Source organism: Eumetopias jubatus, unplaced genomic scaffold (genome assembly GCF_037043125.1).
Source record: "Eumetopias jubatus isolate StellerSeaLion01/CBP00866 unplaced genomic scaffold, mEumJub1_p1.0 scaffold_2, whole genome shotgun sequence".
Classification (NCBI taxonomy): Eukaryota; Metazoa; Chordata; class Mammalia; order Carnivora; family Otariidae; genus Eumetopias; species Eumetopias jubatus.
In genome coordinates this window covers 197,381,027-197,396,105 of record NW_028274808.1, presented here as the reverse complement: position 1 = coordinate 197,396,105, position 15,079 = coordinate 197,381,027, and the positions used below count along the sequence as shown (strand labels likewise).

Sequence of the window (15,079 nt, the reverse complement as noted above, 5' to 3'; positions counted from 1 at the left end):
GTGGTGATGATGATGACAATGATGGTGATGGTGATGGTGATGATGATGCAGGCAGTACCTGTGTGGCGCTGGCTATGTGTTAGGTACTCTGTGAGGTAAGCTCTATTAGTATGCCCCTTTTACAGAGGAGTCCTAAGAGTTCAGTGACTTATTCAAGATCACACAGTGAGGAAGAGGCTGATGCAGGATTTGAATCCAAGACCCATGAGGTTTGGCCCTAAGTCCAAAGTTCCTTTCTCCTAACTGCTAAGTTTTACAGTCACTCAAGGCAGGATGGTTTTGGATGGTTGTACGTCTACTTCATGGTTTTAGCATATTCTCCCCCTACCTGACAGGGTTAAGATACCTTAGTTAAGGTCCAACATGGTGTTGGCTCATGGTCTATCATGGAAACAAGGCTAAATACAGGGAAAGGTCAAGAATAAAGAATATGGCCTTTTGATGTTTGGCTGTGGCCCATTCAGACTATTATAGGGCAACACAGAAACTACAAGAAGAGTAAAGTTGGCAGCAGTGAGTTGCCCCACTCTCTGGAAAGCATTTCCTCTCCTGTATCACCCCCTAACCCATCCGGGGGTGCAAGCAGAAGCAGCCCTAACATCCTCTAAGACCGACCCTGATGGGGCTACTGCCCTGCTGCATAACCGACTAAGGTTGCCAGCACCCACTGTCCCATGTGAAGTTCCCCAGCACCTCCAAGAGTCACAGTCACAGGTCCTGGTGGTGCCAGACATACAAGCCTTAAGTTTTGGAGGCTGCAACATTCCTTGTAAGGCACGTGCTTCTCTTTCATGTCCTGAGCTGGCAGGAAGAGGTAGGGAGTGTTTCTCAGAAAGCTTTAGGGGAAAGCTATCCATTCTCTCATCCATCTATCTATACCTGTGATTCCCCTTTACCATGTCATAGCCTAGTCCCAGGTTCTGGGAATTAGGTTAGGGACACCTTGGGTGGAGGGGCATTATTCTGCTGTCCACAAGTCTCCTAAGTCTCTTTCCAAAAACTTTGTTGTGTCTTGCCACATTTGGGTATATGATCCATCTTTCATGAATCTTTGTGTATAAGGAAATGGAAGGCTCAAAACTTACTTTTTCCCATATAATGTCCAGATGACCCAGTACCATTTTATTGAAAAGACTATTCCTTCCCCCCCCATTAGGCTGCAGTGGTGGCTTTATTATAAATCAGGTGACCATAGTGTGTGGGTCTTCTGATCCTGTGGTCCCAAGGTACCCTGCAAAACAAATACTAAACACTGGGCTGGGCTGGGCTGGGAGCCCCAGTTTGCACTGTTTGCTAATTTCCCCTGTAGCCAGCTTCAAAGTACCACTGTGAAGCTAGTGAGTTTGTAACATTAAGTTTAAGTGGGCTCTGGTGTCCCAGTAAGGGCTGGCCTGATCCCTCTGCATCGGTTGGTCTATTTTTGCACCTGTGTTGCATATTGACTCTAAAAAGTGAGACAGAACAGCCAAGGTCTCCCCCATCCATTTTCTGCCATCCTCTGCACTGCCTAACATACTCTGGCCCCAGAGTCAGTGTGGCCGCTTGGTTATGGTGAGTCGACCAGAGAAGGCTGGCTGCTCCCAAGGCTTGAGTGTCATGTGGGGGCTGTTCTTTGGACCAAAGCGCATGTGGTCAGGACTCTCTGTGGCACAAAGTGTGGGCCCTGATGATGCACATTTGCACCGTCATTGGCCCCAAGTTTCTCTCCAGTGACATCAATTTCTGGAGCAGAGGAACAAGAAGAGTATTTTTGAACCAAAAGTACTTTTGCCACATTGAAGTTTCCTTCCCCATCCCCCTCTTTCTTCCTTCTTCCTCCCACCAAGTGACTGTGGAGTGCCGTTTTGTGCCAGACACCGTGCTCATCAGGGGGAATGCATTCTGGGGGAAGGTCAGGTGTGAAAGTATTGCTCCAAGCATCTAACTGCACCCGCTTCCAGGAAGAGTAGCAGGTGCTTATCTCCCGATCCTGGTGTTTCCACAGAGGGAGGGGCGTCTGCACTCTGAGGAAGAGGTGCAGGGGCTCAGTTGGCCTTTTTCAGTGCTTCTTCCCCAGGGAAGGGGATGCACCTGCTTGCGCAGTCTGGGAAGAGGGAATTGAGTGTGCCGAGTGGTGTCCTTTGCTCTCTCCAAGGAGGTGATCGATCTCAGGACACATGCTTCTCCTGGGATGCGGTTTACCATGAAGTCATTGATGTCTGCACAGACCCCCACCCAGGCCCAGGGGTGGGCTTAGCGATATGTCCACAGAGTCCTAATTCTGTACACTTTCCATAGTCAGATCAGAGGTTTGAACTGCAACCAGTTAAGACACGATTTCCTTCCACTCCAACGTCCCCAAGTATCAGGTGACCCTGGGGAGGCCGTGGGCATTTCCGGAGCCGGGTTAGGGCAGGTGGACTGGGGTTCAGTGGGGATGTTTCCGTGTGTTGGCCAGCCCAGGCACGAACAACCAGCCCTGTGCCACCTCTCCTGCATCACGACACAGAGCACGCGAGTCCCGTGGCGCCCAGCACCAGAAGCCTGTGGCCCAAGGGGAGGGATGGAGGTGCCCAGAGCCAGAGGCTGGTCCACAGAATGTCTCCCAGCTGTCATATGTGTCAAATTTTGAGTGGAGAAATACTAGAGCGAGATATTACAAAGGTGGATTAGGCAATCCACTGATTTAAAAAATTATTTTATTTTTGGATTTGTGACTTTTGTGGAATTCATCAGACTTTAAAAAAATACATCACTCATTCTCATCTCCTCCCTCATTCTGCATATTTATTCACTCTTATCCCTTTGTAGTTTAATTTGCTTTTTATTAAGCTCTTCTCCCCAAAATGTACACATTCCAGCACCCCCAGCCCAGACCTGGGTCTCCCTGTTCCTCCACTCTTGCCGTGTTTCCGGTTGTCCCCACGATGGAGGCTTGTGTCTGGGGCCATGTGTGTGGCTGGGGAGGAAGGGAGGAGCGAAGCTTCATGGCCGCAGGACCAAGCTCAGCCCTCCAATGTGGCTCCGTCGGCTACAAAGCCCGTGTGCGGATCTCCCCGGCTGCTCTCTGTCTCAACTGGTTCCAAATGTGGATGAGAAATAAAGGAATGTTTATTTTTCCCTCTTAGGCTAAGAGCCTAAGGGGAGGGTGCAGTCTTAGACGTCTGAGGGCCGCAGGGAAGGCTCTAAACGCGAGTCCCGCCGTTGAGATGTGGATGATGTTCACAGGCTCGTGAGGCAGAGAGGAGGGGCGGGGGGTAGGGTTGTTCCAGGCGGGCAGCATGAACGTCCTGTGCCAAAGCCCAGTGGCAGGTGGGGGTGGGCAGGTGTGAGGCCACGAGAGGAGACGGGCTGGGTGAGGGTGGGGGCAACAGCGGGGCTGTGCCTGAGATCAGACCTCGCCGGGCCCTGTGGTCCTTGTTAAAGATTTTGCTTTTTCTCCTTTGAGCAAAGAATACTGCTGAAGCGTGCACCGGTCAGATTTGTGTTTTGGAACGTGCGGGCCGGTCAGAGGAGGCGGGGCAGGGCAGGAGGCAAAGGTCGGAGCAGTTAGGAGTTTCCTGGGGGCAGCGTCTAGGTCAGCACCAGAGGTAGGGGCAGGACAGACACCGGGCTGCCCAGAGAGGTGCTCTGAGAGTCTGCGGCCTTTCTCCTTGCTGAGCTCAGACTAGACGTGGAAGAATGAGTCCACTAACTTACTCACCATCCCCTTCCGGGGCACCTCCTTCCATCTTCCTAACAACCCACCACACATAATACGCACTGGGACAGGAATGGATGGAGGAGGTCGGTGGCGATGTGTCCTCGGTCTCCCCCGCGCCGGGCGTGCTGTGCTTGCGAAGCCAGCCCTGGGCGTCCCAGAGCCTGTGCCAGACACTGCTGAGTGTCCCGTGGCTTCCAGTGTCCACGTTTCATTCTGCCCGGGGAGGCAGTTGCACTATGGAAGGCACCTCCATGCCCCCGCCGGGAGCTGGAAGACTCCATCTATAGTGTGATGAGAACAGAAACAGTCCACAGTGTTCACCGAGTCCTGTGCCCCGACCTGTGTCAAGCGCAGTAGCTGTGCATCAAGGCTGCAGCACCGGCGTGTGACACAGTCGCTCGGGCTGAGGAGGCTACACCCAGGAAGCAAAATAATTTTCATGCAAGATCTATGGAAGCTGAGCTGCTGTCGTTCTTTCCGAGATGCCAGGACCGCCAGGGATCTACATTTACCAAATTCAAGTCACCAGATCAGCCACTCCCAACTCCAGACTGCCTCTGTGCGGAGGACCCATGTGACAAAAGTGGTTTCTAGGTCAACCAGGTTCTCAAAAAGGGCAAGAAGGAAACCACAGCTTGTTAGCAGAATGATGAAATGCTTTATTTGGCCACAAGAGGGAGCCCGCGAGCAGACCCGTTAGGACCCGATGCTCTGATGGGAAGCATCCTTAACAAGCCATCTAACTACCGTGGATGACTTCTACCCCAGAGCCACTCTTTCCTAAGAGAGTCTAAGTTAGATTAAAAAAAAAAAAAAACAAAACTCAGGCCACAAATGGTCCAGGAGATCTCAGTGACAGGGGTCCCGGGGCCCAGGGCCCACTCTGTCCGAATTTGCCAGGCGCCGGCACACTTTGACTCAGGTTGGGGTGATGCCCCCCAGGGGACATCTGGCCGTGCCTGGAGACAAGTCTGGTTGCCACGACTGGGGGGCAGTGCTCCTGGAATCTGGTGGGCCAGGGATGCTGCTAAATATCCCACTACGCACAGAACAGCCCCTGCCCCAAATGAAGAATTATCTCACCCAAAATGTCCATAGTGCCAAAGTTGGGAATCCCTGATTTCCATGAAAAGAGTAATTTTCTTTCTGGGTGGGAAAGGCCTCTCCTCGCAGTGGTTTAAATAGGGCCAGTCTGGAAGCTCTGGGAGCCGCAGAGTCCCCAGGAACAGGTCTCCTGAGGGAGAACTGCTTGTCCCCTCCCCGGGGAAGCTCAAGGGCTGAGCGGGGCCACCCCCAGAAGACCGGCAGCAGGTGTCATGATGTATCTGTGTGGCCTCGGATCCCCAGGGTCGGTGACGTAGGCCCGCAGGCCAGGGATTCCACGGTCTGTGTCAGGGTCCTGGGGCCCTGAGATTCACCCCCCAAAGTGACCAGGCGTTAGCTGCTGGCTGAGCTAAACCCGGGAAAGGGTCCAGATGAGGACTCCGTGGCCAGGTATGTGGGACACGGTGCACGGGACACGTCTCATGGGACGGACTGAACAAGGTGGCAGAAATGGTGGAGAAAAGGATTCCAGCCAGAAGACCCCAGCCCTCCCTGAGAGCCCTGCACACCCAGACCCCTGCAACACCTGGGAGTGTCTGGGGAGCAGGGGGGCCCTGAGGCTGGAGTGAAGCAGTCTCACGCTGGGCGGCCGGGTTCGGGGGGGCAGCAGGACACCGTGGGGTGGGGGGGTCAGACAGCCAGGGAGGAAGAGGTCCCTGAGGAAGGGAGCCACGTCTCGAAGCCAGAGAGAGAGAAAGCTGCAGACAGGTGTCCCACATGGGTTTCTAATTCCACAGGCCGGAGGGTACCCCCTGCTCATGGAGGCCTCGTCGGGCGCTCTCCATCAGTCTCCGTCCAGCCCCCCTCACAGCGAGCCTGGAAGGCAGAGGGGGACCCCTGCCCCCCTCACCATCTCACTGGGCTGGGGAGTGGGGCGGCAAGCAGGCAGTGTTCAGACCAGATCCTCGGCTTCAGCCCCGACTGCCGCAATCTACAAATTGCTTCTTTCCCTTAGCAGCTTCTTGGGGCTCTCGCCGTCACCAGCTTCATTTTCTTGCTGGTTCAGCCTTTTGCTGCTTAAAACATGGAAGCAAGGCAGGGGTCAGAACTCTGATTCCAGATCTGTCCAGAGGCAAGAATTCCTCCAGTGTGATCAGATGGAGGCAGTGACAGGCGATCTAAACCATTTTCCTCTGACCGGGATTATTGGGAGACAAACACAGCTCCCAGTTTCCCTGTTTGGTGGCGGTGGGGGGTGGGGGTCATCTGAGGGCCACAGGGAAAGGAAGCCGCAGCTCAGATGCTCAGACGACTGGGTGCCTAGGACGCATTTACCCTACTGCAAATCCCAGGGTGTCTGTAACAGTGGGGGACTGGTGGCCGTTCAGGCTGGGTGCTGGTGGGATGTGGAGCTAGGTCATGGCCGACCCGGCCACATCGGACACGAACAGCAGCAGTGAGGGATGCCAACACCTCCCACCATCGTCCATCATTTGTGGGACCCTCTGGCTAACACCTCCGGGTAAAGGTGCCAATTTTTCTGCCCAGACTTCAGGTGGTCAGTAAGCACACACAGGCAGTACACTGGGGTCCCTGCTGTACCTGAGTGATCCCGAGGGGTGGCCCCCTGAGGCAGGGTCATCGTCGGTGGGCCCCCCTGGGTCCCCTTTCTCCCGGGGTGGGGGCTTCTTCCTTCTCGTCCTTACAGGCTTCTCTGCAGAAGACACACAGACCCAGACATTGGCTCTGTGACTTCACGAGCCTCCAACCAAGCCAGACACTTTCTGAGTACACATTATACCAATTTAACTTATAGGGAAACTGAGGCCTGGGGGTGAGGTGCCTCCCAAGGCCATCCAGCCATTAAGTGGCAGAGCTGGGGTTCGAGCCCAGGGCTGTCAGGCTCCCACTGTGTTTCCGTCGCACAAGCGGTAAGACCCCGGGAAAACATCACTGGTACGGCAGACCCCTGCGTTCCTACACACCTTCCTGTCCCTATCCCGTCAGCACAACACCTGTGGGGTCACTGAAGTTGCTGCTGGCAACCAGATCATCAGCGGGGGGCTAATTATTCCCCGGGGTCCAAGTGCCGTCCTAACTGAGCCTCTTTATTTACAGACAAGGACACAAAAGCCACGCAGATGGTTGGTGGCAGACACGGGACTAGCATCCCTATTCCCAGGCCTCAGAGCCTCCCGCCTGGGGCAGCGCCTTCTAGGCCTTACCTGACAGTCCACGCTTACTTGGCGTCAGTCTGCTTTGCGGGAGGGGCACCCGGGCCAAGGCCGCCAGCTCAGAGATGAAGCTCTGCTCGGCTTCCTGAATGCAGGGAGGGAGGGTCAGCCAGAGCTGCCTCTGCCCATCCCGCATCCGCAGCGCAGTGAGGCTGGCGCTCTCCAGGGTGGCTGACGGGACCGTGTCCCCGGCACACACGGTTCCCCCGGCGGCAGCCCCGAGGCAGCAGGGGCAGGGCAGACGCGTGTGTGAGGGAGGAGGCCAGCGTTTTCCAGCTTCTGCCAGAAAACTGCCATCCTCACTCACGCCAGCCGGGGAGCCCTGGTCTACAGATGAGAACACTGAGGTGAGGGCTCAGCGAGGCCCACAGAGGAGGAGCTGCAGAGCCAGGACCTAACCCGCTTCTGCCCGACCGCGGAGTCTGAGCTCTCAGCTGCCACCACTGTGGGCTAACCACGGGCCTGGCTTCCGTGACTCATGGACTGTAGGAGCCTAGATGGTGACTAATCTCTCAGAGCCTCAGTGTCCCCATCTGGAATATAGCAGTGACACCATCCTCGGTGGTCAGAGGATGACATCAGAGGGTGCGTGCACGGCTCTCAACTCAGCGACAGACCCTCAGTAAGGGTTCACCGTCTTTACTGTTGCCTTATCCCGGCTGTGCTGGGGGTGAAGACTCCTGCCGGCCCTAGGGCTCACGGTCAAGCCAACCGCCAGTGACGACCTCAGCAAGCCAGGGCCGAGGTGTCTTTGCTGACCTGTGATCACGAGAGTGGCCTTTTGCTATTCCCATTCCTCGTGAACCGCACCCCCCCCCCCGCGCCCACTTTGGGAAGGCGCTTTTCCGACACTCTACCTGCAGCTGGGTCTCGAGCTGGGCTTCCAGATGATCCATAGCCCTTGCCTTCTGCTTCCAAGCATCCAGGCGGATCCGCCGGTGCACGGTGAACTGGGCCAGAAACTTTTTCTGCTGTGCCTCCATCCTGGCGGAAGGAATGGAGGCCATCAGGGCTGCCCTTGCCGGCCGGCCAGTCAGAGACCAGCACAACAGCTTCCCAGGGGCCTGCGGAGTCGTGGGGATTTGAGCCCTTGGAGCCATGAGAGCAGAATGGCCTCCGCTGATTTATGGTGGCTACACAGGGGCTGACTCATCACGAAAGCAATTCGCGCTCGGGACGTTCCAGAATCCCGCATGCCTCTTTTCCCCGGGGTCCTACCAGACCCTTGGGCGTACCAGCAGGACCGAGAGGAGCATCTTCAGGGGTGGGAGCAGCTCAGAGGGGCGGGGGCCTCCCTGGGGTCCTCCAGCTGCCAAGCGACTGAACAGCAAGTGGCCTCTTCCTACGAGAAATCATCTGAACCTAGGGTAGGGGGATGTGCTCCTGAGAGGACCAGAGGCCCACCAGCTACCCATCCATACTGAAAACGGAAACCAGAATGCTCATTGCCACGCACGCAGCATCCGACAAATCCCGAATACGGGCGCGCCGCGCCTCTGCGGGGCAGGGCTTTGAGCTGGGGCAGCAGCGGGGTCCCCGACCTGCAGACAGCCCTATCTGGCTTTTAGGGGCAGAGACCCTTCCCCTCCCACTCCGAATACCCTCCCTTCCTGGGCTGACCTTCCTCTGGCCCTCAGCAAATAGGAACATTCCATCCCATCCATCTCGTTTGCATAACTGCTCTCCAATCTTATGGGACTGCTTTTCTAAAAGGGCTGAATTTCTGGACCCGAAGAGAGAAGCCACCTCCGGCGTCAGCAGGTAGCTGGTTATGGAGTTTCCCCAAAGGCACAACATTTCACTTGGTGTTTGCTTCAGGCTCTTCTGTCGGCCAGTAATATCTTTCCCCTCTTCTTTGTATTTGCCTGGCAAACTCCTACTCATTCTACAAGACCCCATCATTAATCCATCCATCCACTCCTTCATTTATACATAAAAGGACCTCTGGCCTGCCGGGGGCTGTCCTGTGTTGGGAATATACGGGTGCGAATAAGACACTCACAGTCCCTGCCTGCGTGAGGCTGCACTGTGAGCTGGGGCGGGGTGCGGGTAGAGGCAGAACACACCATTGCAAGAGCGGAGGTCAGGGCCCTGCAGTACGGCCTCTCCCGCACCCTCGAGGAGGCCGCATTCATGTCCTGGGGCTGCTCAGTTGGCCGCAAGCGGACAGGAGGCACTTAACAGCAATCTATTCTCTCACAGCTCTGGCGGTCCGAAGGCTTCCGTCAAGGTGTCGGCAGGGCTGTGCCCCCTCCAGAGGTTCTGGAGGAGAGCCCCGCCCCTGCCTCTCCCTGCTCCTGGCGGCTGCTGGTCCTCCGCCGTCCTCCCGTGGTCCTCTTGGTGAGTGATCGAGTCTCCCTCCGCCCCACCTGCCCGCGGGGATAATCCAGGACAATCTCGTCTCAAGATCTTTAACTTCATGACATCTGCAAAGATCTTTCTTCCCAACAGGTCACACGCACAGGATCCAGAGGTTAGGACACGGGCAAATCTTTGGGGGGCCGCCGTTCAGCGTCTAGGTGGCTTCTTGCTGCGAGCAGCCTATCCTATGCCCGTTCTGCCGACAGTCCTGGTCACTCTCGGCTGCCGCCCACTGTGGACTTGGCTAACGGGAGGGGCGGGCTGGGGGAGCACCACACGAGGAGGGGTCGGAGGGGGGCTTCACCCTGTAAGGCCCGGGGAGCCTGAGACCTGGCTGCCTCGTGTCTCTGTGATGCCCTGGCTGCAGTGTGGAGGTAGGCCTGGCTGCAGGGTCTGAGGCGCCCAGACGGGTACATCAGCTCCTAAAAAACCCCTTACCCTTAGACTCGTAATTGATTATGGAAAGGGCTTTTTAAAAGACCTCCGTTCTGACTGAGTCCTGGCTGCAGAGCCGTTCCGATTGCAGGAGGCACCGTAGTGACGACTCTGCGGGTGGGGAGGGACATCGGGGCGCTGGCCATGCGCCCCCCTCACTGTGGGCGCTGCATGCAAATACATCCGTGAGGCAGGAGCTACTGCAAACCCGCTTCAGAGATGGGGAAGCTGAGGCTCGGGGCGTGAAGGGACTGAGCTAGCGGGTGGCTGTTGGAAGGGGCGGTTCCCCTGCAGAGTCACCGGCATCCCTCAGACGGGCCCTCCCACAATCACACGACTCACCAGAGGTGCAGTTTGGAATTTGCCATTAGACAGAGAATTGCTTTGCAGGCTTATTCTCGTATTGCTCTTTCTGATCGATTATCTGTTGTCACGATACGGCTCTGTCCCCAGGAGTTCTGGCTGACTTTCAGTAGGAACTTCAAGTAGCAGGGCAGGGCGGGAAGGACACTGACGGCCACGTAGGAGCCTCTAGGTCACAGTAGGACTCAGTCACGCACCCGCATCCCCGCTGGGCCCCGCTTCCATCTTCCATAAACTTGGGGGAGGTTGGACTGGGGGCAGCTGAGGCCCCTCCTCCTGGGTCACGGGGGTCAAAGTGAAGCCCTCGGACTACATCCATCAGCAGCCCTGGAGAGGAGTGTGTTAACAATTCAGATTCCTGGGGACCCCCTCAGAGCCCCTGAGTTGAGTGTCCAGATGTGGGGCCGAGACCTGCCAGCCCAGAGATGACGCTCCCGGCATCGGAGAGCCGCCGGCCCATAGTCTGATGGATCTGCAACAGTCAAGGCAAGGTGACAGCTTGCAGCCCGATGGCAGGACATCTGCTGACCACAGCTGAGGGCCCGTTGGAGGATTTGTGGAGAGCAGATGTAGGATGCAGCCTGACCCAGGGGGCCCTGTGGTTCTTGGTTCCTAAACCAGCTGTCAGATGACGGGCTCGAATTGACCGTGAGGCTTGGCACAGAGCCCACACCTCCGCCATGCAGGGCGGTGGTCATCCTGCTGCAGCTTCCAGCGGCTGGGATGTGTCTGCCCAGACAAGGGACCCACACCCCTGCCCCGTCGTCCTGCAGGGACCCGCTCCTCCCCCAGCAGAGCACCTGCACCGATTTATTGCTGTTTCCCTGTCCGTCTCTCCCCCCAAGGCTGTGAGCTCTGGGGTGACAGGTGCTGTCCCCAGGGGCTGGCTCCAAGCCTAGCAAGAGGAGGTGCTTATAGGGGAATGCTGGCTCAGCACCCGCGGCCCCTAGCTCACGGGGAGGCTGTCTGCACATCCGTGGACAGCCAATGGCTCCTTACGCCAAGCACCTGTGTCTATGTCTCAGGGCATTCTCTGGCCCCCGGGGTGTGCCCGGCCAGCTCTGGGGCTGGCCAGAAAGGCTGGTGACGTCACACCTCCAGGGCGGACCCTCAGCCAATGTGGAGCAGGGGGTGGCGGACAAATCCTTATTTTCTGCATCCCTTGCTGGCAAAATTGGAAGTTGAATTTTACAGTCTCTCAGGAGGTCCAGAGTGGGATTGAGCCTCAGGCGCCGTGGAAACACCTCACTGTCCTGGGGTTGACCTGCTTTGTTTCTGTTGTGGTCGGCCACACAGTGCCCCCCACAGGTGTCCCTAATCCCCGGAACCCGTGAAAACGTCACATTTCATGGCAATCAGCTCCTTGCAGGCGTGTTCAGGGTCAGCAACTGTTAAGATTTGGAGATTATCCTGGATCATCTGGGCAGGTCTCAGTCACTGGGATGCTACAAGCAGAGAAGTTTCTCCAACTGGAGTCAAGAGAGAGACGTGGCCAAAGAGGGAGGCAGAGGACTCTAAGCATCGGGATTGTAGGGGCCGCGAGCAAGGACGGGAGAGAGGCCGCTAGGAGGTCAGGGAGGCCCCCAGCCGACAGCCGCTAGGCAACGGGACCTCAGTTCTGCCGGGAACCTGATGTTGCCACCCTGAGCAAGCCTGGAAAGGTTCTTCCCAGAGCCTGGACAAGAGCCCAGCTGGCTGACGCCCAGAAAACCCAGCAGCCCCCGTAGGGACCTCTGAGCTGCAGAAGTGCATGCTTTGTAGCCGGAAACACCTGTGGGCCTCGCATCCCTCTCCCTCACTGGGCTTCCCGGGGTCACCTCCAGAGTAAACAGCCTGCCCCCCATCCTCATGTCAGAGCCTGCACTGGGGGAGCCCGCCACAGCTGGCCTCCCTCGTTCCCTCGTCAGGCCCCTCCGAGGGGCCGCGTGTCCAGCAGGGAGCCAGACAGGGGCGCGTGGGCCTCCCCAGGCCAGACAGGTGCATGCACCATCAGACGCACCATCAGACGCTGAGTGTGTAGCAGAGACTCCAGAAAGGGGAGAGCTCACCTCCGGTGGACCGCCTTGCAGGCTTCGCCGGCTCCACCCGCCACCGGGCTCCCCGATGAAGGCTCTCCGCGTCCTTGCTTTGTCTGCAGCTTGTAGTTCTCCATTCTCTCACCTAGACCATTCAGCACACGAGATCAGAGGCATGTCTGGGGACCACGTCTGTGCCAGGTCCAGGGCGGGGCTGGGGCACAAAGATCAGCGGGGCACCTGCTCTCAGAGTGTGCTGTTTACCCAGCACCCAGCACTCAGCACCCAGCACCCACGCTTAACCCCGGGAAAGGCTCCGAGTGCGTGAGAAAGCATGGCTTCCGTCACAGACCCTGCGCCCCTGGAGGAGGGGGAGGAGCCTTCTAGAACATACGGAGAGGTTCAACCTGGATGGTCTCTAACTTGGGATGATCTCTAGGGACATAACATTCTGTGGCTCTTCAATAACAAAGAGTATTGAATGAAACAAAAGTTGCTCATGTGGCCAATTAAGTTTATCATTTCAATGCATTTCCTGAGAAATCCTCACATTAGAGCCGGGGTATCAGGGAAGCAGGAAATCAGAGCTGAGAGGAGGCATGGAGGGTGAGCCCAATCCTGGCCCCACAGATGGGGAACCAAGGCCCAGAGGGGATGTGAACGGCCCTGAATGCTCTGCGTGACAATCTCGTCTGTCTCCTGCTGGCCTAGCCCAGCCCTTACTTTGGAAAATGATGACGAATCCGCAGCCACCGGTCAGATTTCCGGGCATGTGCCCAGATTTTATTTGACTCTGGGATTCAAATTCCCCAGGACAAGGGGAAGAAAAGGCATCTACTGAGCTCACTGAGAGAACGAATATTCCCAGAAGACTGCTCCCAGGACCTGCTGCCCGTCTTCGGTCTAGGGATCGATTCCCACGCTGATCCCCAGACAACACAGGCTGAACCCGTCAGAGAACATGGGCTTCCAGCCTGTTCTGAAGCCTCAGATGCGGGGAGGGACATTACGAGCAGAAGCCTGGAAGAAACCGGCTTTTGTCTATTATTCTAGCGTGTTATCGCTGGCCCTGGGGATTCTATTTCGTCCCCGGTGGCCTCTGACGAGAGCCCACGGGGGGACTTCTCTGGGTCCCAGGAACCCTGTATGGCCTGTTCACACTCGCTCTCACTACACAGCTCTGAAGAGGCTCCCATCTCTCTGGCCACCAGGAAGCCCAGAGCCAATACCTTGTCACCACCAGGGAGGGACTGGGTGGCCTATGTCCCAGATCACGACCTCACTCGAACTCCATCCCACTGTCCCGTCTCGTCGTAATTCATCTACTTTTCAGCAATCCTATTGTACTGTATGTGTAGTTCTTTAAATGGCTTTTAAAAAGCCCCTTGTCGGGGGACAAGGCAGGAAATAAGTAAAATAAAATTCCCTCAAATAACATTTGAAAAAGTTGGCATGCCATCGTGTGTCCCAAACTAAGAGCACGTCCGGCCCGCGGCCTGCAGGGCTTCCCTGAGGAGGGGGCCGTACCCTGCAGGGTCTTCAGATGCTGCAGTCTCCCCTCCTCCTGGTCCTGCATGATCCTCCCGATCTGCTGGTAATAGGCGTGCACCAGCCGGCCGACCCCGGCGCTGGTCACATAGACGCTCTCCACAGCCGCCTCCATCAGGGTCCTCTGTGGCAGGAGGCGAAAGGCTCAGCAGAGAAGCCACCCACGAGCGCGGTCCCCTGCCTCCCCTCGTCCTGCTACTTAAGCTTCCACCACTCCCAACCTTGACTGGTCGGGGAGCAGGTAGAGTGCGTGCTTGGTTATCTTATTTCTTTGGTCAGCAGTGGTCTGGGGCTGGCTGTATGACCCAGTTCTGGCCAATGAGATGCAGCGTTAGGGAAAGACTGATGGGGGACCTTCCCTTTACGAACATTTAAGGCAAAGCTTAGTTTTGGGGGGAAGATTTTACTGTTTTCTTCTTCCTGCCTGGAATGCAGATCTGATGTCTGGAGGGGCAGTGGCCATTTTGAGACTACGAGGCAGTGAACTAACACCGAGAATGGTGGATTGGAAGGAAAGAGCTGGGGCTCGGTCACATCACCGAGCCTCTGTGCGAGCTCAGGACCCCCTACCTCCACATTTCTTGTTATGTGGGATGAATAACTTCTATTTGTTTGCCATTTTAGCGTCTTTCTGTTACCGGCAGCAGTATGCATTCTCAAGTGACAAACCTTCAGGCCCAAAGCGGAGAGGAAATGCTCAGGGGCATGTTGGCTGTGCACTGGCAAAGCCACCAACCTTTACTTCATAAGATGATGGGCAGAAGTTAGCAAAGTCAGACTCGAGAGCCCCCATTTCAACAAACATTTATCGAATGGTTCCAGGCTTTGGGCAAGAAAAAAATGCCCATTTATTGTGGAGCAGTTACTGCTGCGGGGTTGATTATGTTATGTTTCTAGAGCTGTGCTATTCACTTATTCTCCCAGCTCCACCTGAGAAACGTGCCCTGCTTCTGCAGGTGTGCAAAGAGGCTGTGCAGGTGCAGAGGGTGGGGGAGCAGGTGTGAGCGTCTGGAGCTCCCAGGGCCCTGCTCATTCCTCAGCGTGCCGACTCTCTCCCCCTGTGCTGACTTGGGCGTTCTCGCAGAGGGGCTCCGCCTCCACTCCTCCAAGGACTGTGGACCTGGCCTTGCACTTCTGGCCAGGAGCTGTTACTGATGGCTGTGGCCTGCTCACTTCCATTTAGAACACAGAGCCCACCCGAGCAGGAGACAGGAAGTCCCCGTTCTCCACCTCCCTCCCCAGTCAGCAGACCCACCCACACCATCAGGCCTTCTGTCCTCCTGCGTCCCTGCCTCGGGGGGAGGGGGTGCTGTCTGCTCCCCTCCGTGTCCTGCCTGGCTCCCGGGAGACGGTAAGTCCCACGGAGGGGAGATGTTGCCCGCCTGGATCACTAGCCC

The 15,079-nt window shown here is 56.7% G+C and overlaps 1 protein-coding gene across 3 annotated transcripts in view; it reads right to left on the bottom strand.

The window, feature by feature from the left end:
- Positions 1-5,717: 5,717 nt before the first annotated feature.
- EVC (EvC ciliary complex subunit 1) overlaps positions 5,718-15,079 on the bottom strand; it is a 62,578-nt gene continuing 53,216 nt past the window's right edge. The window contains exons 16-21 of one of the 3 annotated variants that reach the window (XM_028089447.2): positions 13,662-13,806; positions 12,168-12,279; positions 7,818-7,944; positions 6,947-7,045; positions 6,329-6,438; positions 5,718-5,802 (exon numbers count right to left, since the gene is read on the bottom strand). In XM_028089447.2, the coding sequence (XP_027945248.1) occupies positions 5,718-5,802; positions 6,329-6,438; positions 6,947-7,045; positions 7,818-7,944; positions 12,168-12,279; positions 13,662-13,806 (678 nt within the window). Of the gene's footprint in view, positions 5,803-6,328; positions 6,441-6,946; positions 7,046-7,817; positions 7,945-12,167; positions 12,280-13,661; positions 13,807-15,079 lie in introns of all 3 variants that reach the window. The other 2 variants (XM_028089441.2, XM_028089443.2) reach the window with 2 other exon arrangements.